The sequence below is a fragment of the Erithacus rubecula genome (assembly GCF_903797595.1).
Source record: "Erithacus rubecula genome assembly, chromosome: 12".
Lineage (NCBI taxonomy): Eukaryota > Metazoa > Chordata > Aves > Passeriformes > Muscicapidae > Erithacus > Erithacus rubecula.
This window is the reverse complement of record NC_136664.1, coordinates 13,506,452-13,529,840: the sequence shown is the minus strand read 5'-3', so window position 1 is coordinate 13,529,840 and position 23,389 is coordinate 13,506,452. Positions and strand designations below refer to the sequence as shown.

Below are 23,389 nucleotides of genomic sequence, written 5' to 3'. Positions count from 1 at the left end.
GCCCCGCCGCCCATTGGCCCGCTCCGAGGAAGCGCCGCGCCGCGCGCCCATTGGCGGGGCGGGCGCTGACTGGCGGCGCGGGCGGCCAATGGGCTGCGTGCGCGCCAGGCGCGGCGGGCGATGGAGCGCGGGGCCGTGCGGGCCATGGCGGCCCGGCTGGGCCTGGCCGAGCCCGCGCTGCTCAGGTACCGCAGCCGGCTCCGTGCTGTTCCCGCCCGGGGCAGCGGGTCCGGCCGGGCGCGCCCGCCCCCGCTCCCCCGCGCTGTGCCCGGCACCGCAGCAGCGCCCGCCTTGGGTCCGGGGGATGCGCTGGCTGTCCCAGAGCCGCGGGCTCCGTGAGGCGGCCATGGCCGGCCCTGCGGTGCTGCTGTGCTCATCATCAGAGCAAGGTGCCCTCGGCACCCGCGCCTTAAGGCCGTGCTGCAGCCGGGCTGCGGAACCTTGGCTCGGGTCCTGCCGGACATTCTCCCTTGTAGCTGCGGTTCTAACGAGGGCTTTGTGTTCTGGGTCTTTTGCAGAAAAGCTGAGGAGTATCTGCGGCTGTCCCAGGTGAAGTGCACGGGGTTAATGGCTCAAATGACGGCGACAAGCAGCGCTGTGATGTGCCTGGACCTGGCGGCGAGTTTCATGAAACAACCGGTTGACAAAGTAAGAGTGTGTGGCTTGGCTGGCTGCTGCATTCTGCCTGACTCCACAAAACCATTGTTCTGTACCCTGTGTTGGGAGCAGGAATGGGAAATAATAACTAACTTTCTCCTAAATCCCGCAGTTTGCTGTGTTAGACCTTTCACTGTTCAATTTGAAACAGTGGAAATTGAGATCGCTGCCATAGTCCCTTCACAAATTGAGCTTGCTTTGGTATAATTTTAGCTTAAATTCAACTCTTGTAGTAACAAATAAATTACCAAGAAGGATGTTAAATTTAATATTTGTCCCTTTTACTGTGGGAAGAAAGCAGTTGCTTCAAGAAATCTCTCACTGTAGGGGTACCTGTAAACCTCCACCTGTAAATCTGCCAGGTGAATAGCACTGAGCTGTCAAAATAATGCCTGATATGACCTATTCATGATTGTCCATTTACAGCAGAGGAGAATTTAATTGAACCTGATGCCATGAAAGTGTTGCTCATGTCTTCAACCCAGACTTTGTGGTAATTTTGTAACTACCTTGTTGGTGATAAAGGGGTCGTGTCATATATGGAAATAGCAAACCTCACTTGCAGTGAAATGGTCTAAAAATATCACTGCATTAAAAGATGTGGCATTCTTAGGTGGTTTATCTTTCTGTGTGCAGTCAAAACACATTATTCATTGCACAAATTTGTTTAATGTAGCAACTGAATTTAATGGGTTGTGTTGGTTGCCTGATTAAGATGTCAGGCAGGAATCTTACTAATTCTTGGGGCTTTTATTTGTCTCCTTGACAGAGCTATTGTGTTAAACTCTCTGGTTTGAACAAGACCACCTACCAGAGCTCCATGAAGTCTTTGGAGTGTTTGCTAGAGGTGAACCAGAGGCTGGGGATGCGAGACTTGGCTGTGCAGTTTTGCTGCTCAGAGGCAGTGAACATGGCTTCAGAAATCCTGCAGAGGTGAGGAAGCTCTTGTGGGCACACTGGGAACCACAAGTAAGGTTCTTTGTTCTTTAGGTGTGTGAAGAGCTCAATATTTGGAAGGGCCAGATATCTCCTACTGATTGGAGCACTGAGCTGAGTTCTTGGCACTGAAAATCCAGCCATGAGCTGGGCTACTTTTTAGAATACTTTAGAAAGACTCAGTTTGTGAATCCCAGGAAGTCATTGTCCAACTCAGAATTTTTCAGCTGGGAATAGTGTAAAAATATAGGACTCTTAATCCCTCTGTTTGCCCATAGCTTCACACTGTCATCCATTTAACTGCTGATCATGTAATAGTTCAGAAGTAATGCTCAGTAGAAGTAAATCCTGCCTTTTGGGGATAGAGATCTCTTAAAATGCACATCACTCTACCTGTAAAATTGATAGGTAGAACTTCAGTGGAGATTCAACAGAGTTAAGTAAAATTTGCCATTCTGTATCATGTGCTTTAACCAGAGCAGTCCCTGAAGAGCTCTGTTCTGCAGTGGTGTCACCTTGATAGCAAATGTTTAAATGCTGTTAGGTCAGTGCACAAAGGCTGTGCTTGCTTGGTGATGCTTAATACAAACTAGAAAAAAATAGCCTGGAGCAGGTGGACAAAAAAAAAAAAATACATTCTTCAGTGCTGTGTGTCCATTGTGTCATTTTCCATCTATAAGCCTTCCTCTCTGTAACATATATATTCCAGGAATCAAAGAAGCTGTAATGCTACCTTCTGTTGTAGGATGCGTTTATGCAAAGCATCTCACTGTACATTTTAAGATGTTAGGGACAGCTAAAAGTGCTGTGTAGATCAGGAGCACAAGAAGTAGATTTTACTGGCAAGCCTTGATCCAGATCCCCAGTTTAAAATCCCTCTAATGCCAGAAGAGGAGGTTCATCCCTCTCTTTTCTTTCCCTCATCTGTGTTGCTCCTCTCAGCCAGTAGCAGCTGTTTCTGCTTGACTGGGTTGCAGAAGCCCAGGTGGTCCAGCAGGGTCAGAGTGCCATGTGCCAGATGGATTTGAGAGGTTCATGTGAGGCAGATGCACTGTGCAGTTATCCCTTGCTGTTCCCCAGGTACGAATGCAGCCTCTCCGAAGCACAGCGAGCAGACCTGGATTTCTCCAAACCCCTGTTTCTAACAGCTGCACTGTGCACTGCATGCAGGTGAGTGTGGCCTGGGAGACCTTCTACAGGCTGAAATGCCTGCTGAGACACCACTGCCAGCAGCTCATTCAGTCAGGGTCTTGCTTAGCATACCCTGCTGCCCTGCTCCTGCAAAGGGAGACAGCTGGAGCACACCAGGCCTTTCCTCACAGTGAAGACTTCAACATGCATTGCACAAAGCAAAAACTTACATGGCTTTTGGTGACATACTGCTCAAGGTGCAAGAAGAGCTTCTGAGCACCAAGAAGCAGCCATTCTGAAGAAGGAAAAAACCCAAGAGCTACACTATCTCATCCTGAGGGTGCTGTAGCATTTGGGAGATGGCTCTGATAGCTGTAGGTCCATGTCAGCTAAGAGAGGTGTGTGACTCAGCCAGCACTTGGGAAGAATTTGCTTGTATGCAAAGATCTTCTCTCTCAGCATGACACCATGTGACAGTCTTACTCAGCAGTACAGGTGCTGTGTAGTTGCACAGCTCCTGACAAGGACTCTCTTGACACAGTCACATCCAGCTTTTTGTTGTAGTGGCATTTTGTCCTGGTTCCCTGAAAATCTGAAAAGTTACCTTTTCCTAAAACAATTCCTTATGTAAGTTGAACTCACCCTGAGTTTCAATTGAGCTGTATTGACTGAGTAGTAGGAGTTTGTTTTTTAAGCAGATTTTTTTCTGAGTGAGACAAGGATAGGTGGGACAAAAAGTGAGGCCTGCCTTTTTCATTCTCACAGGCAGTGTTGGTACAGTAATTATCACCTCACCTGGGTGATAGTTGCTGGAGCATTGCTCTGTACAGAGATAACTTCCTCCTTTAGGTGTTTGAAGCTAAAAGTGGACAAAACTAAAATGTTGGCTACATCTGGAGTGAAAAAAGCAATATTTGACCGGCTCTGCAGTCAGCTGGAGAGGATAAGTCAGCAGCTCAGCAGTAAGTTTTTTGCTTTGTCCCTGTAAGACAGCACACCCATCCCATGGCCTCACAGTGCCCCATCCTGTCTCCACTGGTGATTTCAGTCTGATCACTTGTAGTTCCCTTTCAGCCAAACCTGCCCATCCATCCCAACATGTTTCCTGCAGCCCAGTTCCACTCACAGTCCTTGCTTCTGGAAAAGTCACAAGAGCTTAGCAAGGACAAAAATAATATTTTCCTCTCTTCTCAAATGCTCACTTCTCTTTACAGTCTCTGCTGCTGCAGTTTATTCCTTGCTTCTTCCATACTACCTGACCTATCTTGGATTCCTCCCTCTTGCCTGGTGTCTGCATCCTGTTAACATGGCAACCTGACACACAAATTACCACAAACATCTTCCTCAGGCTGACTCACTCCTGTGTTTTCCTTTCCCCCACTGCAAGATTAACAAGCATAAGCCTTGCTGTTCTGGTATCAACTCAGCCATTCCCTGGCACCATCCCTCCTTATATATTGGGCAGGTGTCAGGAATATTTCTTGTCCATTGTTAAGCATGCCGCTCTCTCTGCTGCTTTTTGTGGGGGAAAAAACCTGGAATACAATATATGCTCTAATGTCCTTGTATCTCTCCTGCTTCATCCTCCTTTTTATTTTCCCAGGCTTTAATTTCTTATTTTCCCACTGAAAGTTACACTCTCTCACTATGTCTTCATACCCTGATATTTTCTGCAACATGCTGCCTGAATCTAACCCAAAAGCTGCTACTTTCTCCTAGGCATGTGCCTTGTAAAATCTCAAACATTACCCCAGCACTAAAGCATCTAAGGACAACTGGGAATTTCCATAAGAATTCAGGGAGGAGTGTGTATCTGTATACCTGGACAGCCTCCTGCCTGTTGTGGGTACCTATAAAATTTATTGGAATGGAATAGATGGGAAAAAAATAATTGATAATCCTGCCTGAGTGACCTAGAAGGGTCGCAGTGTGGTTTGGGGCAATGAACATGGTGGATCATTGTGGTTGCCACGGCAGCAGTGGTTCACTGCTAATTAGCAACCTGCTAATTAAAGCAGCCAGTCAGTCCATGGCATACTTGAAGTGCTGGCACCTCTCATAGAGCTTGAGCATCAGTCTGGACCAGGGAACTGCTCTGACTGGACAACAGTACTTGTGGAAGATGGCACTGCTGTCAAAGAATTACATTTAAGCCACCCTTGAAGCCCCAAATATCATTCAAAAGCAACTTACTTATTTTTTTAGAAGATGTTCCACTGGCTGCAGACACATCTGACAGCTTGCAGAGTGCCCTGGAGCAGTGTGAGCAGGAAGATGGTAAGTTGTCTTTAGAGTGAAAATCACCTCTCTGGAGTAGTTTTGAGCTTTCTTGCTGCTCAGTGTTTCAGTTGTGTGATGGGCCATGATGATCCAGCTCACAGCAGCTTTCTCAGTCCTGCAAACCTTTGTGGGAGCACAAGGAGCCTGGCAGCAGGACAGTGGAGTTTCTGCTGAGTAGTCCCAGTAGAATGAAGGGCAGCTGCAGCCTCCTCCTGGTGCCTGCACATTTGCTCACTGCCTGCTATGCCCAGCAGCATGCTGCCCACAATGGCCTCTCATGGGCTTCCTTCTTTCCTCAGGCTCTGAAGAGGATGAGGACATGCCATGTAAACGGCCAAAGACTGAAACAAATCAGGACTATGAAGAATGGAAAAAGAAAATCCTGGAAAATGCTGCTAAGGCACAAGAGACAAGGAGTACTGACTCTGTAATGCCACCCAGTAATGTAACTGCTGCTTGCTCTTAATTTTAGCTCTCCCTCTGCTCTAACAAGAGATCCAGTAGCACATGAGTAATGGCTGCCTGGCAGACAGCTGATTTTATTTAGGTTTTAAGTATTTAAGAATATTATTTTTAATAAATGACACCACGGAGTGATGGGGTTTTACAGGAAATGTGACTGCTCACCAGGCTGTGGCATTAGGGGTAGAATAGCTTCATTCTCTTGCTGCAAGAAGCAGATAACATTCTAATGCTACTTTAAATAAGTTATAAGTTACAGACCCTTGGGCCACTGGCTGGAAGTAGTCAGTGAAATAAGAGGAAAGTGATTAACAGTGCCTTGTTAAACTGCAAAGCCAGCAGAGAAATAAAGCCTTATTTTTGTAGGGTTTTTGTTGTTGTTGTTTTTAAATAAATATTGTTTTGTCAATGAATTCGACTTATTTTCATGTGTATAGGAATGAAATCTCTTGTGCTTTTGTAAGAGGTCCCAAATATTCCAAGAAAGAATAGAAGTCCTGGAAGGAAAAGCTTTGTATTATGACATCATGTTCTTGGCACAGGTACTTGGAATGCAAAATAAAAAATGGAGGAGATGCCTGTGCCTTAAGAAGGAAGATATCCAGAGGAAAAGGATGTTGACTGAGTAACAGATGTTTTGTGTCTCACAGCCATGAGCTTAGAGAAGAGATATTTGTTCCATTTCCCTTGCATGTTTTCTGCCTGGTCTGCATCTCTGGACCTACCCAGAAATATTTTCAGGTTTGTTTGGCAGGAGGGCTTAAACCAATGTTGATGGATATTCTTTCATGAAATTTATTAGTATTAATTCAGAAATATACAGACCAATGAATACATTCAGCATGCATAATTACTGTGGAAGGAAAACATGAACAAAAGTGGGCCTTCATAGAAGGTGATAAAGTATCAAGATTCTTCTCTGTCCCAGTTCTGGAAATGCTGCAGAAGTCAGGACTATGCAAAGTGAGAAGCACTTGAGTGGAAAAGATAGCTAGGCTAGAGTAAGCCAGTCTTAAAAACCTCATCATTAGCAACCAACACTTCTGCAAATTCAAGGGATGTGAAAGTCCAGTTCAAAGGAGCTTTACAGGTGCCTTTGCTGGAAAGTACTTTTAGTAATATTAGTTTCCCTTTTTCCTAAGAGCCCATCCAGTTCACTGAGTTTTTCAGAATCCAGGACAGGAAATCACTGGTTTAATAAATAGTGTTGTGCTTTTATATGAGAGACTGTAAGTGGCTCCCACGCTACACATAAGAAAAGAGTTTAAAATCCAAAATAAGTTAATACTGTGAATAAAAAGTTTAATGTTCAAGAGCAAAAGGGCTTCAACCTCCTAACTGGACTAAAGGCAGAGGCAACACTCTGTTTCCCTCTCACTGAACCTATTAGAAAGAAAACCTGTTTTGCATGTCACACCATACCAGCTGCTCAGACTGCATTAAAATTTCCAGAGAGAGGAAACAAATCCTCAAACTAAAACTTAGGAACTTAAGTGCTATGGTCATAGACAATGAAAAGCACTTACAAATTCTAAAAACATAAAATCTCTGGAACTCTCCTCTTTTCACTACAACCTGAGATCTTTTTGCACAGACCCAACAGTCATTAGGTGATTTGTATTCATGGCAGTTTCACACATCTCCTTCCAGAAGTTCAATCAGTGCAGCTCAATTCAACTTGCCCGAAGAAACAGCAGCAATGGACTTGAGTTACTTCAAACCAGAGTTCCTCATAGTTTCTAACTATGTAGTGAGTATTTTTTAAAGGACAGAGTAGAATAATAAAACATCCAAACAACAAACCAAAACCATCCAAGCTGGAGTTGCACTGAAACATCCTCATGTTGTGGGGAAATTGCCTTTTAGAAAGAAATACAGGAGAAAATGATGTCTGTATCTTTTAAGTAACAAACACCTGAGGGACAAGTTGTGCCACTGTGTGGCAGCTCTCTAAAGCTGGCAACACACATCAGTCAGTCAGGAACAAAGAGATCCTGTGCTTAGAGTGGGAGACCAGAAAACTGCCAGGGGGTTTCTGCTATAGACACACCAAAAATACTCTGCAGAATCAAAGCCTTCAGCAAGAAGTCAGCCCCAGTAACAGCCATGCTTTTCCACCACTGTATAGAACAACTAAAAACTTATAAAAACAAACAAAGTAGCTTCTGCTTTTAGAAATCTTGTGCCTCTTCCTTAAGGCACTTCTGGGACCACAGCACTAACACACAAAATAATTGAGGAAGACAGTCCCAAAAACCTTAGGTTATAAAACAGGGGTAGAAATGTCTGGAGACACTGAGTCCTCCTTCCACAGCTTCGAGTCCATCTCCAGGAGTGGTGGAGGTTTCACACAAGCTCACGCCAGCTTGACAGACGTACTCTGAAATCTCTTCAGCCTGTTAGCAGCAGCCACCACATAGAAGTGTTTCTGTGAACAGAACAGAGCAGTCTAAGTGTGAGTGCAACCAAGGCAAGGGGACTTTTCTGCAGCTGACAGGGATTTTCCTTCCTGGTAAATCCATTTCCCTCTAGTGCCCCCGGCCTGGGTGGGTTGCAGTGGTTCCTGCACAGCAGCTGGCACTGTGAGGTTCTTCAGTGTTACTATGAATTGTACAGTGATAGGTCTTTAGATTGTGTCATCTTTAAAATGCAAGTGCAGAAGTTTGCCACCAAGCAGTTGCAGTGCAGGACTGAAAAAAGTGTAAGCCTCTGGTTTAACTCCTTGGCAAGGAAATGCAACTCCCCAGTGACAGGAGAGAAGGAAATGGTCCTCACTGAGTTTGCCTCACAATTCCACAGGCTGTTTTCTAACAAGATTCCTGTGTTGACCTTTTAGGATCAATTATCAACAATAAAATAGAGACTCCAGCACAAATTATTACCTACCACTTCATAAAAACTTAGTTCAGAAGGAGACTGGGGTTATCAGTAAGATCCTGAAGAGTTCTCTTGATGAGTTTGAGCCTCATTTTTTGTTTTTTTCTCTCTCCCACACTGCAGGTTTGGCAGCCCGTGTATTTACCTTCCATTTCCTGTGGGCCATGTAGCTCTGCAGCAGCAGCTGGGACTTGAGGCGGAGCTGGCACTGCTGGGCCTTGGCTGGGAGGTTGCGGAGCCACTCGTGCTTCAGGCACTGCGCCGCGCTCATGCGGCAGCTGCGGGAGGGTGGGCGTGAGACCTCAGAGCCCCCTGCTCCCCTCAGAGCCCCCCATGCTCCCCTCAGAGCCCCCTGCTCCCCCCAGAGCCTCTCAGAGCCCCCTGCTCATCCCAGAGCCCCTCATTGCCCCCTGCTCCCCTCAGAGCCCCCTGCTCATCCCAGAGCCCCTCAGAGCCCCCTGCTCCCCTCAGAGCCCCCCATGCTCCCCTCAGAGCCCCCCCTGCTCCCCTCAGAGCCCCCCATGCTCCCCTCAGAGCCCCCTGCTCATCCCAGAGCCCCCCCCGCTCCCCTCACTGGGGACTAACACACTGCCTCCAGTGGGTGAGCACAGTGCTCTTCCCTGAGCATGGCATCCCAACAGCATCCTGCACTCTCCAGTGGGATGGAGGAGTGCAGCTGGCTCTGCTGGTTCAGCTGGGTGTACCATGAGGTAATGGATCGCTTTGTTGTGCAAATTTAGAGCTTTGCTAACAGAAGAGTAACATTTGTGGTGTTATCTGTCTGTCCTGACAGCACAAGCTCATTATGTGCCTCATATTTAAAAATCACAGTTGTCTATTCACCCCAAACTTGGATCAAGCTAAGCATACTTGATATCCTGACATCCTACAATGGGCCCAAAGGCCACAGCCTATCCCAAAAAGTTTGAGAAATATATGGTAATAGAGAAAATCTGGAGGTAGAGGTGTTGAGATAAAAGTTTAATTTGCCTTTCTTCAAATCAAAAGCCTGTGCCTAACTCCTGAGCTCTGTCTGAGCTGTCACTGACATGATGAAAAGACAACTCCTGCCTGCTCACCCCGAATTCAGCAGTCAGGGCAGGGGGCTGCAGACCTTGCACAAGGCCAGACCCACTGTCCCAGCAGGGCAAAGGTGCCTGGGCTGCAGGAGAGCAGAGGCTGCCATGCACCTTGTGAACAACTGGGCCAGCTGACCATTGCTCACTGCAACTCACTGACAGCTCATTTCATTCACAGCTTCTAACCAGACCTTCCAGTGTCCCTCTGGACACCCCAATCCCATTGCACAGAAAAACTGAAGACTCCAAAGTTTACAGTTTCACAGCAAATCATCATTACAGTCTGAAAATCTTTAGAATTCTCCTGCTGGCAATATGCTACATTTCAGTTAATTATTTGTTTTTCATAGGAACCAATTGTTCAAAACTAGAACTGATTTGTCTGATTTAGGCAATTATCTGGAAGTTGTTAATATTGTAAGCACTCCTTTGAATTCCCCTCAAACACACAATCTGCTTTACTGTATGCATCATTTCCTGATTTGATTAGTTTTGTATCACTACTCAAGAGAAAAATTTCTGTACTCAGCCAACCCCCCAGCCATGGTCTGACATCAGTATTATCCTCCTTCTCTCTATTGTTTCATATGTGCAATCACTTTTTATCTCAGTGGAGCCAAGAATGAGAAGCCACAAGCAGAGTTAAGTTCCAAATGCTCCCTAATATCTCCCAAAAGCCTGTACACCACTTTAGGAAAGAACAATGCACATTTTCACAGCTGCAGCTTCCATCTATCCTCTATGGCATTCAAGAGGCATTTTTGCAATTTCTGTCAAGGCTTGTGAGAGTCCAGACTAACAATAGAAATAGTTTTTGCTCAGAGAAGCAAAAGCTTTAGAGACAGATTGCAATACTGCAAATCCTTACAGATTTCCTGTGCTCTGCTTGTATTGATGCTACTGTGAAAACCAACTTTCCTCGTCAGGGTACACAGACACTTTCCTTTAAAACAGGGGCTCCTGAATCACTGAGGAATTGCCCAGCAAGCCCAGAGCCAGCACACAAAAATGTCACAGAGTAAGTTCTCATTGTTGGCTGCAATCCAAACAATTGGCTGGTAAGAATTCAATATCATTGGTGCTGCTGTCCTCACAATCAGACACAGAGGTACCTTTTCTCCTTCACAAGCAGTCTGGAAATAAAGTCCTTGGCGTCCTCTGAGATCTGTTCAAATGCTTCTGCATCAAAATCCCAGCTGCAATTGACTACATAATTCATTGTTTCTGCATCAGTCTCTCCCAGGAATGGGGACAGCCCACTAAGCCTTCAAAAAAGAAAGATGAGGTAGAGGGAGAAGAGAGTTATCATAGGAAAGGAGTGTTTTTCCTTTATGAATCCTCTGCTTTATAAGTGTTGTTATCTTATGCAGGGAAAGGTCTCAGCTATGGAGGGCTGCACTTCTCAGTCCCTGCCATGATAAGGCAACAGTGTGGGGCAATTGAGGGTTGTAATTTAGGGTTACCCCCAGCAGCTCACTCAGGTCAGGGAGCACCATTAATAGATCCCCAAGGAATGGGATCTGTGAGGATCTGGGTACATCCTTCAGTGCTTTCCCAGCTAGGAAAGCTAGAGGGACTCAAGAGCTTTCCCAAATCGGGGCCCATATCCATATGTGGCTTGAATTAAACAAAATTCTGAACAATAAATTACTTTTTACAGGTAGTTTCTAAGATCAGATTTATTGCTTTCATCATTTATTACTTTATTCAGTTGAGTTTTGGCTAACATACAAATTTAGACCAGAAATTTCTCCAGTCCACAGAAAATATCTGTGAAAGATTCTGGGATGCAAATCAAGCTCATCAGAAGACAGAGACTTTGGACAGACAAGTTGTCCATGGCTGCCATTCAAATATCAGAGAAAAGTTTTAGCCCTATTCATTACAGGTCATTTCTTAGACCCATGGTCCAACACAGATAATATTAATTCTACTGTACAAATGCACACCAAGTCTAACATTCTAAAATGATTAGATTAACCATTTAAAAATTAATTCAAATCCTCAGAAACACAATCAAAATTAAAGTTCCCACATATTTGGGGCAACTTTTCAGAGCCACTCACAGCATGTATGTGATGACCCCCACACTCCACATGTCCGTGGGGAAGGAAACAAAGTCATAGTTCACCACTTCAGGAGCCAGGAACTCTGGAGTCCCAAAATTCACCTTCAGCTTCTCACAGGGTTTGTACCTGTACCAGGAAAAGAGCCACAGTGAGGTGTGGGGAGCTCCTCTCAGCATGGCAAGAGCAAGGCAAGGCTTTGGGGAGGCAGAACAGTTGTTCAAAATCCATAAAAAATAAAACAAAGCAGTTTTGATTACACAAGATTTGGAGAGCATTTGATTAGTGGGATGTGCCCAGCTACAGCTCAGGGTAAACATCTGCATCAAGATATGAACCCAATAGAACTACCAAGGTGGGCCTGAAGAGGATTATTGGGCTCAGGAACAAGTAACAGTGACCCCATACAGGGGGAAATTATTCTTTTTGCTAGTGGTAAATGGGGAGAGGTTACAAAACTGAACCAGTAACAATTGCCACTGACAGCATGTGGAGTCACATCTGTGTTCAGACAAACAAACCACTACAGCACTGCTTGTAAATCTCTTTCTCCTGGATGGTCTTGTTCAAAAACTGCTTCAGCAGAAGCTTGGATCTTTACCCTCCCAATTTAAAAACCAAACATACAAAACCCCAAACTCAATGTACTTTTTTTTCTTTCACATGTATTTTATGGAAAAAAAGTCCTTGAACAAATACTTGTATACAAGCACATAAATATATATATATATGCATGAACATACCAGCTTTTTGCTTAAGAAAAATCTCAGAGGGTTTAGAAAATAGAGAAATACTATTGTTCTTACTGTCATAGTAACAGAAATAATTCCATTTTATTCTAGGAAAATTGATTTATGCTCTCATAGCTTTTCTTTAAACTCATGCAAGTAAAATAAAAGAATGGAGAAGAGTCCCTATCTTTCTTAGGGTTTCCTGGGATGGCTCAAATACACTTTCATTTTTTTTTCCTTCAATCAACTTAGCTACTTAAAGAGTTCAGCAGATAATTTCTGCAATTAGAACCTGCACCATGAAATCCTGCAGTCAAGAAGTCTCTGGGAGCCTTCACAGAGTCCCTAGAGTAAAATCTCTACATGGGGAATAATTTTGAGATAATTAGAACAGTAGTAAAGCTTTATCCAAGAGAAATGTTATTTGAAAAAGTAATTAGATAATTATTGCACACAGCAGAAAATTCATGCCTGCAAAAGCATAATGCTCAGCTCACTCACACAGAATTATTACAGAGCCATCAAAACACAACCTCCCAACAAAGAACTACCAAAAATATGTCAGAGGTTTGGTTTGGATTTTTTAAAATAATTCACAACTGAACTTTCTTACCTTCTTGCCAATCCAAAATCAATAATTTTAATCTGGTTTCCTGTGTGATTTACACATAGGATGTTTTCAGGCTACAAAAAGAGAAGAAAGTATTTTGAGTTAAATATTTGAGAGAGATATCTAGCAAAAGATAGTATAAAATACCCTCCATAAAAACCCACAAAAACCAGATCAAATGCACCCCAATTTTGTTTTTTTGGGGTTTTTTTTTTTGGGTTTTTTGTTTTTTTTGTTTTTTTTTCTCCAATGAGAATATTTTTCAAGATGGGGATGGGGGGGTGATGGGGTCCAAACATATTACAATTGCAGAACTGTCTATGAGCCAATCTGGTCTAATTTTATTTGTGTGAGGTGCTATATAAACAAGCAGGAAAAAAACCAGTTTGTATTTCTGTTTAAAAATATCAGTTATTAAGGGGCCATCAGGAAAACATTGTAATTTTGCTGCAGGTTGTTTCCAGGCAGTAAAAAGTACAAACTATAGAAGATGATTGAACAAGTATTTGTACACTGTTAAAAAGGGGTAGGGGAAATGGAGGGAAGATTGTGGGCATTTCTAGCCAAGGAGGTTTTGGGTGGGGTTTTTTCATCCATGATAAAAGGGGACTGGTTAATGCTACAGAGAATGAAAAGCTGCTGATTTAAAAAAGGCAAAAGCACAGAATCCTGATGATTCCAAGCACACTACTGAACAGACATTTGGAAAAAAGTAATCAATCTCTAAAGCTCCATTTATTGTAGCTATTAAGCCTATTCCTTCATGACGTGAGTCCATAAAATGAGAAATTACTCCTCAGTAATCAGAGACTCTGTGGTGCCAAACCAGCACCACAAAAGCACAGAGAGCACAAAGAACTGACCTTCAGGTCCAAGTGGAGAATGTAATGCTGGTGCAAGTAGTGGACTCCTTCACAGATCTGCTTGGTGAACAGGATGGCATCCAGCTCTGTCAGGTGGTAATTCTCATCTGTGATCCGGTCAAATAATTCCCCACCATCAAGGCTAAAAATTTCACATGGAAAAGAATTAAAAACTCCAAGATCTTGCATTTGCATGATTTATTTCCAGGTTGGGAATTAGGCTCTGTAAGTGAGGGCCCTAACAAAACAGCCAGTATAAAGTATATCAGCAGCCTCAATGACTTCAAGAGACTTATTTCTCTTGAAATTAAGTATCAATTTAAATTCAAAAATAAGAAAGTTGTCACTAGTATTTGGGGGGATACATGTCAAACCCAAACCTACAAGACCTGGTGATCCTATGGGACCTGGAGAACCTACAGGGAGTATTAAAGTATTTGTTATTCACTCATCTCACTACTCATGGGAAAATAAGTCTTCAACCTACAGAATTTACTAAATGGAATTCCTCAAACTAAAAGTTGTTTCACATGACCTGACAACTGAGCAATTCTGCACAGAAGAGAAAATTAGCCAGAGATAAAGCTCTGACAAGTTTTTAACCTGAAGAAATTTCATTTAAAACATTGTTTTTTCCTTTTGGAAGTGAGATCAACTCTCTCTTAGACTGGGAAACCACTCACCTCTTCACAGCTCAGAATTATCATTCCCTATTTGCTTTAGTGACCTGAGAAAACCCAAATATCTGACAATTCCTGGGATTATTTAAACTTACTATTCCATGATCAAAGTGATATTATTTTTGGCTTCAAAAGCATCATAAAGCTGGATGAGATTCACATGATTTAACTGGTTCATGATGTTAATTTCATTTTTTACTTCTTCCTGAAAAAAACGACAAAGTAACAAAAAATGAACAAAATACACTCCTTAAATTTCAACATACCAAACAGAACTATTTGTAAAGCCCAACAACAGCTCCACCACAGATCTCAAGGGGACTGGGGGTTTAATCATGAACACAGGAGATGGTGAAGAGTCCCAGCAAGCCCAGGCTTTGGCAGTATGTGATGGTCCCCAGGGGTGAGCATGGTGCTGCTCTGGCAGGGAGGGCTCTGTGTTACCTTCTCTTTGGCTCCTTTCACTTTTATGATTTTGGCTGCCAGGTTGAGCCCCGTCGATATCTCCGTGCACTTGTGGACTTGCCCAAAACGCCCCCTGCGGATGCCAAGGAAAAGATGGGAAAGCAGCTCAGCAGAGCTCAGCACAGAAACCTCTCCTGGAACTATTCTTACCACCAGCAAAAATAGCCCAGGACACAGTGAACAGGGTCGGGTGGCCAGCAGCATGGAGCTCCTCTTTCTCTCAGCTTATGAAGGATTAGTTTTATCTTTCCAGCCAGTTGTTCAGTGCTTACATTAAAATATTAAGCCCTGCTGGTCCTGCTGAGCTATGATGGCCTGGCCATGCTCTGCTCCCCTCTGTAACTGGACCCCCTCGCTGTCCTTCAGGGGTGTGTTTTGGGTATATTAACAGGGATATTTCTGTCCTGATCTCAGAACTTTTGAAATGACCATCAGGGCAGTAACTGTAGCCACGCAGAGCCCGCGTTTCTGGCGTGCTGTAAATTCTGCCCCATGTCACGCAGATATGTTAATGCCCCTTGGGATGGTTCCTATCACCATCTTCCCTGCTCTTGCATCACAGTGCTCACACTTAATAAGCCATATTTGTACGTGGATCAATGTGTAAATCAAGCCTTCTTGTCACATAAGTAAGGATACAAGAATACAAAAGCTGAAGCAGCTGCAGACTTCCTATGACTGAAAACTAAACATAAGGTCAAAATAATTATAACTCTTCCTTCATTTTCTTTAACGTGCAGCTCAGCACAGAAAAAAAGATTTTGGAATCTGCCTGACCTAATGGGCTTTGTTATCTTTTCCAGTGCTCTGAATCTGTCTGCCTTAAGGGTACAGGTTCTTCTCACAAAACTTAGACCAGGATTATTATAATAAATAAAAGAAACAGTCCCCAGGATGGCAGTCAGGCATTTGGGGCAGAAAGCAGCTATCTAAGGGACATCCTTGATGTAGGAGAAGCTGTGATCACCCAAAGGGCTCCAGGATGGACCCACTCCCTCTGGCTGCAGAAACCTTGTGTGTCCCTCACCCAAACCTTGGGGCCAGCTGCAGAGCCCTGCAGCTCCCTGCAATTCCAGCAGCAGCAGAGAATAGGGACAGCCACACTTCCCCCATCCCATGGGGACAGCCATACTTCTCCCATCCCATGGGGACAGCCATACTTCTCCCATCCCATGGGGACAGCCATACTTCTCCCATCCCATGGGGGACAGCCACACTTACCCAAATGGGGACAACCACACTTTTCCCATATAGGGACAGCCACACTGGCCCCATACAGGGACAGGCACACTGACCCACACGGGGACAGTGGGGACAGTGGGGACAGGCACACTCACCCCCCCAGCAGCTGGTGCCGACACACGGAGTAGCTCGAGGTCACCTCTGCTGCCTTGACGCTGACGACGCGGTGCTCGAAGGGGGCTGGAGGAGAGGGGCTGTCATCTGCAGGGACACAGGCTGTGCTCACTGGCAGCTCTGCACACATCCCTGCCCTGTTTCAGCTCCTCACACCACACACTTCACCCCACAGGGTATGAGGGGCTTTCACTGCTAAATCCCTTTTACAGACAAGGAATTCTGTCCCTCAACTGAGATCAGCATCCCACCTCCCGAATCTCCACTCTGTTTTTTGAAGAGAGTAAACCCACTGGACATCTTTAGGAGACCAACATCTTGGTTTATGCACTAACAGAAAGGGCTACCAGAAGTTATTATCTGAAAGTTTGAAAAAAATTATACTTATCATCTTTTAATTGTTACATGATGGCAAAAAAAAAAAAAACAAACAGCAAAAACACACAACACTGAGGAATGAGGACAGTGAATGATAAAATCATGAGGTTCCTCTTAGCAGCAAGAATTTTGCAGACAATTTCCAAATTAAAAATGCAATTATTAGCATTACAACTATTAAGTTTAATCTGTTTGTGGTAAGCTCAATTAGTTAACTGCGATCACTTACTGTCCAAGGTTTTCTAGGGTAAAGCTTCATTAAATCAATTTTTTATGTCCCCCACTGAAAGCAATTTTATAATTAATCTTCAGGTATCTCAAGCTGCAATTTAACAACATGTATCCAACCCTGCTCAGAACACCAGAGCAGTCAGGTCTTGTGCCCATGTCTGTACATTCTGGAACACACACACGTATGTGCTGCCAGGAGAGCATTCCCTGGGACAATGCAACCAAGTGATCCCTCAGGCACCAAGAGATCCATGGCCAGCAACACAACAGGCCACAACAAGAAACATTTCCTGCACTGCTTCTCTGTGCTCTGATCTCCAATCCATAGTTGCTAAAGTGTGCCTGGTTTGCATGCTCTATCTGAAGGAACAAATGCTTCATCTAAAGAAAATTGATTTTTTCAAAATTCTCCTACTTCTCATCACACATATACTTCATGCTATTTTATTTAAATTTTTGGAATTTTTACTTCCCAAAACATACTTGAAAAGGAAAGTTACTATTAAAAGAATCTGTGAATTGTTATTCTCATAGCCAAAGGCACCCAATGTAGAACCCCCTTGAAGTGTAAGGGGTGTTCTGAGCACTGCTCCTGCTTTTACTGTCTGTACAAAAGGCAGGAATAGCACAAAATCCTCAATGTACACGTTTCACGAGTAACTGTGAGCAACTTACCAATGATTTCTCCTTGAGTGGGAAGAGCTCTGCCAGCTTCCAGAGATTTGGTCTTCTCTGGTGCCTTTCCTGTACACTGAGCATCGTGCCTGCTTCCCCCTGCACTCTCAGATTCTCTCCTCTCAGACCTGGCATCTGCTGGGGATTTTTCTGCTTTTGCTGTTTCTTGGTGGATTTTCACTTTTACCCCTGCATCTTTCACAGGCTCCTTTGCAGAGGTATTCTGTGAGGTTTTGGGCTCACATTTTAATTCTGATGTCTCTTCAGCTTTTTCAGCTGGTTTGGACTTGCTCAGGAATGGCTGTTGCTTCCCTGTTTGAGGTGCAAGTTCACTTTGCTTATTGTCCCCTTTAACTTCTGAATTTGGCTTGGAGCTGATGTTTTTAGGACTCTGTTGAAGTTTTAATTTGTCAGGCAGCTGTTTGACTCCTTTCAAGTCTGCTGGTGTGGATTTCACTTTGGTACTTTTACCTCTGCTGTCACTCACATTTCCCTCCTTGGCCATCTCAATCTTTTCTTTCATGTCAGTCATATGCACACTGATAGATATCCTGCAGAGCAAACAGGAGACATTTGATATTGATGCAGGTGGCCAGCCTGGTTTTTGTAACTTTGTGGGGAAAGAAAAATCTGTAAATTTCCAAACCCATAAATTTCTATAGGCTTGATAAAACCTAATTGTACCAATCTTGCTTGGAAAGACTTACAAACATTAAGGGAATAACAACAAAAATCATGCTAATTCTTCCTCTGTGTCCTCATCTCTCTACATGTCTGCCCTTCTGCAGAACAAAATGTCTCATCCTGCAAAGAGTTAATCCCACATTTGAAAACTTACCCACTTATTGCAATTATTACAGTTGGTCTAATAAAAAACATTCATTTGGCAGAGAGAGGATAGTGATTTCCTTCACAAATTACAGGCTGATTATCTGAATGGCTGGCTGCTCGTATGGCTCTACAAATCTGATGGTTTGTATCCTCTTCCAGCTGGCTGACCTGCACACTCAGCCATCTGTGCTTGGGTCTTCTGATGGGAGAGCATTCTTTCCACAGCTTTCTCTTAAAAATCTAACTCTGATAACCTCTCTCACTCCATCAATACTATTTTTCTTGGCATTTTAACTACTGGAAAATTTGGATAATTTTTTCCCTCTTGTGTTGCCTAAAAAGAATACAGGTTAGAACCAATCCTCTGTGCTTCTAAACTCCATCAGACATTCATGTGATAATGTTTGAGTCAACTATTACTGTTCCAACTGTCATGAGCAGTCTGATTTCACTGAGGCTGAACTGAAACTTGTGAAGTTGTAAAGCAGATTTTATACAAAGGCAAATGAAGACAGTTTCTGACATCTGGGAGAGAACATACCTCATTTTCACAAAGGTTATTGCCTCTTTCAGTAGAGCAACCTCATTACAAAAGATGTTATAAAGGAAAATGTTCCTGCTTTCGTAAAACAGGAGTCTGAGATGTCTCATTTTCTGCACCTTTAACACCCTGTGCTGTGCTGGGGATCCAAGCTGCTCTGCTGTGAAGCAGCTGAAGCCAGCTCTGAGCAAACACTTCCTCTGCTATCTAGACAAGCCTCACTGGGACTCTCGGGCATTTCTCCAAGCTGGGGAACACAATGTCCCTTCAACGCCTCTGTGTGGGCTCACAAACTTCATTAAAACTTGCATCCACTTTAGAGATGTGTTCACCACCCTCATGTGACTTCACCTCCCAGCCATGACAATGCCCTGGGCTGCAGCTGCCCCTGGGGTTTACTCCAGCTCCTGCCTCCCAGTTACCTGCTGGCCTCCCCCACCCCAAACCAAAATCTGGGGCTCAGACACCAAATTTGTACATTGGAACAATGGGGAAATTCCCCACCCACAGTCATTCACACATTTGTGGGTGTGTATGGATGAGTGACTATCACCCCCACACACACATATAAACCACTTTACAACCACCCACCCAGACAGAAAGTATTGGCAATTAAAGTCTGCCACAGGAGTTCCATTTGTTGGGGTTTAGTTGGTAGGGCTCTTTTGGTTGTGGGGGCTTGTTGTTTTCTGTTGTGTGGGCTTTTAAAATTTTAAATATATGAGATTAAAATAAAATCCTAGATAAATAATCCAAAGGAAAATGGACTATGAAACACCTATATGAGGAAAATATTAGCCTGATAGAGATGAATAAATTAACAACCTTTAGGTGACACTGAAAACTCTGAGGACAACAAACACGAGTTCTTTGGTTTTGTCATACACTAACAAATATCTCAAATTCAATTCACGCCCATGGCTATAGAAAGCAGGGAGCTGGGAGGGGGTGAGTGGTTCATAACCAGAAGTGGAGCACACAGAAGCGCTGCCAGCTCAAAGCCCTGAGCCCTCTGCCCCAGCCCTGGAAGGGCTCCTGTCCCGCCAGCGGGAGCTGCCTCCTCCACAGCCCGGCTCTCCCTGCTCCCTGCAGCCCAGGAGCAGGTCGCAGGTGTCCCAGCAGCCTCACCTGGTGTGTGTCACCTCTCCCGCCGTGTCGCTGGGGCGGGATGTGGAGGGCAGGGCTCTGCTCCCCCGGCTGCCAGGCTCCTGGAGAACGGGCTGCCCAGCAGGGCCTGGGGCTCTGCCCACCTCCCGGGCCCCGGCAGCAGCACTTGGGCTGCCTGCATGGTCTCGATGCACCGAGGGCACGCCACTGTTTTGATCGACGTCCCTTTGCTGCGGGCAGCCCTTGGAGCTCGGTGCTTTGCCAGCACCTTCTGCCCCTTGCTGCTGCGCTGTCCTGTCTTTAGGCTGGGCTTTGGACTCAGCTTTGTTGGCTACAGCACTGGAAGTGTTCACCTTCTCACACGCTGCCTTGACTTCATCCGGCTTTTTCACGCTTTTTGTCTCTGAATAAAAGAATCCATTAATAAACTATCCGTGGCAAAAGCCTTGACAAAACAGAGAAGGAATAAAGCAACACACCTCTCAAAATAACCTACAGAGTTACACCTGGAAAGATAGCAAGAATCCCCCAAAAGGTTTAAAATCCTTACACCATTACTACTAATGCTCATGGCTTAAAACCAGAGATTTACTGCTCTGCTGGCTTTCCAGCAGCACCACAGATTGAACTTGGATTTCTTAAAGCAAGCAAAAACCCTGCAAGGCTCAAGTTCATTGTATCTAAAATCTGAAATCACTTTGTGGGCAAATATAACAGGTAGTTTAAGGCATTGCAGGACCTTCCTGATCCCAATACACCCTCCTCCCCCAGAGGGGTAGAGACACACCCAGCAGGACTCCAAGGGACACTGATGACAGTACAGCACCCACTTGCAGTTTCCACTAAAGCACTAAAAGGTTCTCCATCACCTTCCCACGAGCGTGGCTGTGATTGTTAACATTCAGCATGCCCAGATCCCAAGGTTTGCTCACAACCCCACCTCGCTTCTGAGTCAGAATTGTGACCATTTGCTTTGTTATTGTCACTTCCAGAGTGATGAAGCTAAAAAAGGGGACTGCCCATAAGGCCAAGGATTCACTGACAATTTGTGAAGACAACAGCATGACAGGATCTGTTCAACATCACCTTCACCCTGCTGCAGGTCCCCAGCTCCCCAGGCATAAGGATGGATGCACCAGGGCAATGCCCTGACAGATGCACCCTAAATAGGAACCCAGCCTGACAGGCCAGTAAAACTTGCTGATCAAAAAGAGATATTCCCCATGTCAACACATCCCTTTTTCAGAGAGGGGGAAGAGGGAGGGCTGCTTCAGATATATTAATGGAAAAGAACTTATGAGGTTTGCTATGTGATAGTGTGAAGATAGGGGCCCTATCTCCAAACAAGCTCTGCTCTCTGAATTCAGCTCACTGAAACCCAGCCTTCAGCTAAACAAAGGTGCTCCTTTTAATTTCTTTATCTTCTAGCTTTCTGTGATGCTTGATCCTGGGGATAAATCATCTTGTGAAGGCAGTGAGAACAATTCTATTTTCCCAGCACTGAGGGGCAAAGTTACTCAGTTACATTTGAGTAATTCAGGTAGTGGGAAATAGCAGGCTATTAATTTCCAGTTTGTCTGCTGCACATTCTAGAGTCAAAGCTTGTAGCATGCCAGGAGTGATACATACCTTCCACAGGCTTCTTGCTTTCAGTCTGGGTTCCTCTGTTACTAAGCACATGCTTAGGTTTTGCACCACTCTCCTCAGACTTATCTTTGGCCTAAAAATGACAGGGGGACACAGAAATTACAGTTCCAGCCATGAGTGCCTATTTCCCACTAAGTTCCTGCAACTATGCAGGCATTCAGGCTCTGTAAAATGGACACCTCTTCTGAATTATTAGTCAGTGCTGTGTTTACTTCCTTCTTCCACTCTCTCCCTCCCTTTACAGGCAGGCATCCTTTTAAAACAATTAATGAAACAGATTAATACATTGGCTAACTGCTTTCCAAAATTTTCACTGTCAGGGTTTTTGCCTCCTGTCATCTTTATTCACATTGATTAAAAAGTATGACATGTGAAACATGAGACAGTAGTAAAAGAAAGGATGCTGTCTTTCTGTTGCTTTTGAACATAAAGTAATGTTTCTGAATATATTTGTCAAAACATATTTGCCTCAAGGTATCTAAAAATTCATTATTTGACCTGAAAAGAGGTGATACCAAAAGAGAACCTCTAGCTCTATATCAACTCTTGTGTATGTTCTTGACATTTCACATGTCACCTTTAGAATGATTAAAAACAGAAGCAGAATTTTATCTTTAAGCAGTGTTTTCCCCCAATTAATTTGAGAGGGGGATATTTTGCAACAGGACACTAAAGACTTCACATAGCAATACACATAAAATCAAATTGCAACTGACTTCTATGTAGCAAAAAGCATTACACAAAATTAGGAAAAGGCATAATAATTCCTGTTGTTGGCATATAGTTAAAAATCTAGTGATGATCTAGCCCCCTATCCTGAGCTGTACAGCAAATAAGCAACATGTGAAGTGTTTCTGCAGGTGGCTGATTACAAGCTGCACATCAGCCCTTTACCTGTTAGTGAAAGCAGTTAAGGATTTCATGCACCAACCCTACAGACTGAACAGAGCCTCCCCACCTCCCCATTCCCAAAACACCCAAAGAGTAAAAGTAGGAAAAAATCATTACCCTTTTTATTACAGCTCTAAGAAAACCTGCAACAATGACCAGGGTGAACATTATTCTGGCACAATCCTACATGCAAAGAAAGCCTTGGGTAAGTGACAGTTTAATGCTGGTGCATTTTTTCTGCTTTTTAAGTAAGAAGTTAGAGGTTTGGAACCTAGGAAGCTCAACTCATGGTCTTTTGTTGACTCCAACCCCACAAAACTTCTTCCATAAGCATTCCCAAGGCATCCCTGGAATGCTGTCAACAAACAGCTTCACCCAGAAATGCAAACACGACCTCCCCACTCCCAGCCCAGCCCGTGATAAGCAGAGCCCTGGTGCAAAGAGCAAAGGCTGGAAAACAGGAACAGGCAGCAAGCTCTTTTCTGTGCTCCCCCTGCAAGTGTGCAGCTCTCTGGACATGTCTGTCTGCTATCACACAACAGGCTGCAAACAGCAGAGCCAAGTTAGCCCATGGCTCAGCACAAGGTAATTTGTTCACCTGTGCTTGGCTCCACGTTTCCCAGCCAGGTCACGCACACACAGCCTCCATCTAGCTCAGATATCCCCCAGCAGACTGTGATCAAAGCACAGACTTATCTCAAGGTCTTAGAGCTGAACTCGTGCTCCAATTTCAAAAAGTGTTCATGACCAGAACCAAACAAGGAGGACAGTGATGGTCATACTGCAAACATGGAGCTGCTGACCCACTGCACCCTGACTGCTCTAGGCACAGCTTAGAGCCTGGGGCACACACCTCCACCCCCTCCCAGTCCACCAGCAGGGTAGTTCACCTCAA

General features: G+C 44.4%; 3 protein-coding genes across 5 annotated transcripts in view; 1 reads left to right on the top strand and 2 right to left on the bottom strand.

The window, feature by feature from the left end:
- Positions 1–34: 34 nt before the first annotated feature.
- ORC6 (origin recognition complex subunit 6) lies at positions 35–7,242 on the top strand. Its single transcript, XM_079316081.1, has 7 exons — positions 35–185; positions 519–648; positions 1,427–1,590; positions 2,674–2,763; positions 3,574–3,686; positions 4,930–5,001; positions 5,304–7,242. Exons 1-7 carry the CDS (start codon positions 121–123, stop codon positions 5,468–5,470), a joined length of 801 nt encoding a protein of 266 aa, XP_079172207.1. The 5' UTR covers positions 35–120; the 3' UTR covers positions 5,471–7,242.
- Positions 6,244–23,389, bottom strand: part of MYLK3 (myosin light chain kinase 3) — a 31,555-nt gene continuing 14,409 nt past the window's right edge. For 2 of the 3 annotated variants that reach the window (XM_079316074.1, XM_079316072.1), the window contains 13 exons: positions 22,612–22,677; positions 21,586–21,676; positions 19,978–20,359; positions 17,478–18,028; positions 16,175–16,280; positions 14,817–14,910; positions 14,468–14,577; positions 13,693–13,834; positions 12,833–12,903; positions 11,489–11,617; positions 10,535–10,687; positions 8,489–8,621; positions 6,244–7,894 (listed from right to left, as the gene is read on the bottom strand). In XM_079316074.1, coding sequence (XP_079172200.1) covers positions 7,823–7,894; positions 8,489–8,621; positions 10,535–10,687; positions 11,489–11,617; positions 12,833–12,903; positions 13,693–13,834; positions 14,468–14,577; positions 14,817–14,910; positions 16,175–16,280; positions 17,478–18,028; positions 19,978–20,359; positions 21,586–21,676; positions 22,612–22,677 — 2,100 coding nt within the window. In that variant the 3' untranslated portion in view covers positions 6,244–7,822. The remainder of the gene's footprint in view (positions 7,895–8,488; positions 8,622–10,534; positions 10,688–11,488; positions 11,618–12,832; positions 12,904–13,692; positions 13,835–14,467; positions 14,578–14,816; positions 14,911–16,174; positions 16,281–17,477; positions 18,029–19,977; positions 20,360–21,585; positions 21,677–22,611; positions 22,678–23,389) is intronic. The other variant, XM_079316073.1, reaches the window with a different exon arrangement.
- LOC306806927 (UPF0547 protein C16orf87) overlaps positions 21,586–23,389 on the bottom strand; it is a 40,119-nt gene continuing 38,315 nt past the window's right edge. Inside the window, exon 5 of the mRNA XM_079316083.1 lies at positions 21,586–21,676. The gene's annotated coding sequence lies outside the window, so the exon portion shown is untranslated. The remainder of the gene's footprint in view (positions 21,677–23,389) is intronic.

Bases quoted from the DNA above. Each gene is read 5' to 3' on its own strand.
- ORC6 (XM_079316081.1), top strand. From the start codon at position 121: ATGGAGCGCGGGGCCGTGCGGGCCATGGCGGCCCGGCTGGGCCTGGCC. The intron at 186-518 runs GTACCGCAGCCG...GGTCTTTTGCAG, and splicing joins GCCGAGCCCGCGCTGCTCAG to AAAAGCTGAGGAGTATCTGC. The intron at 2,764-3,573 runs GTGAGTGTGGCC...TTCCTCCTTTAG, and splicing joins GCACTGTGCACTGCATGCAG to GTGTTTGAAGCTAAAAGTGG.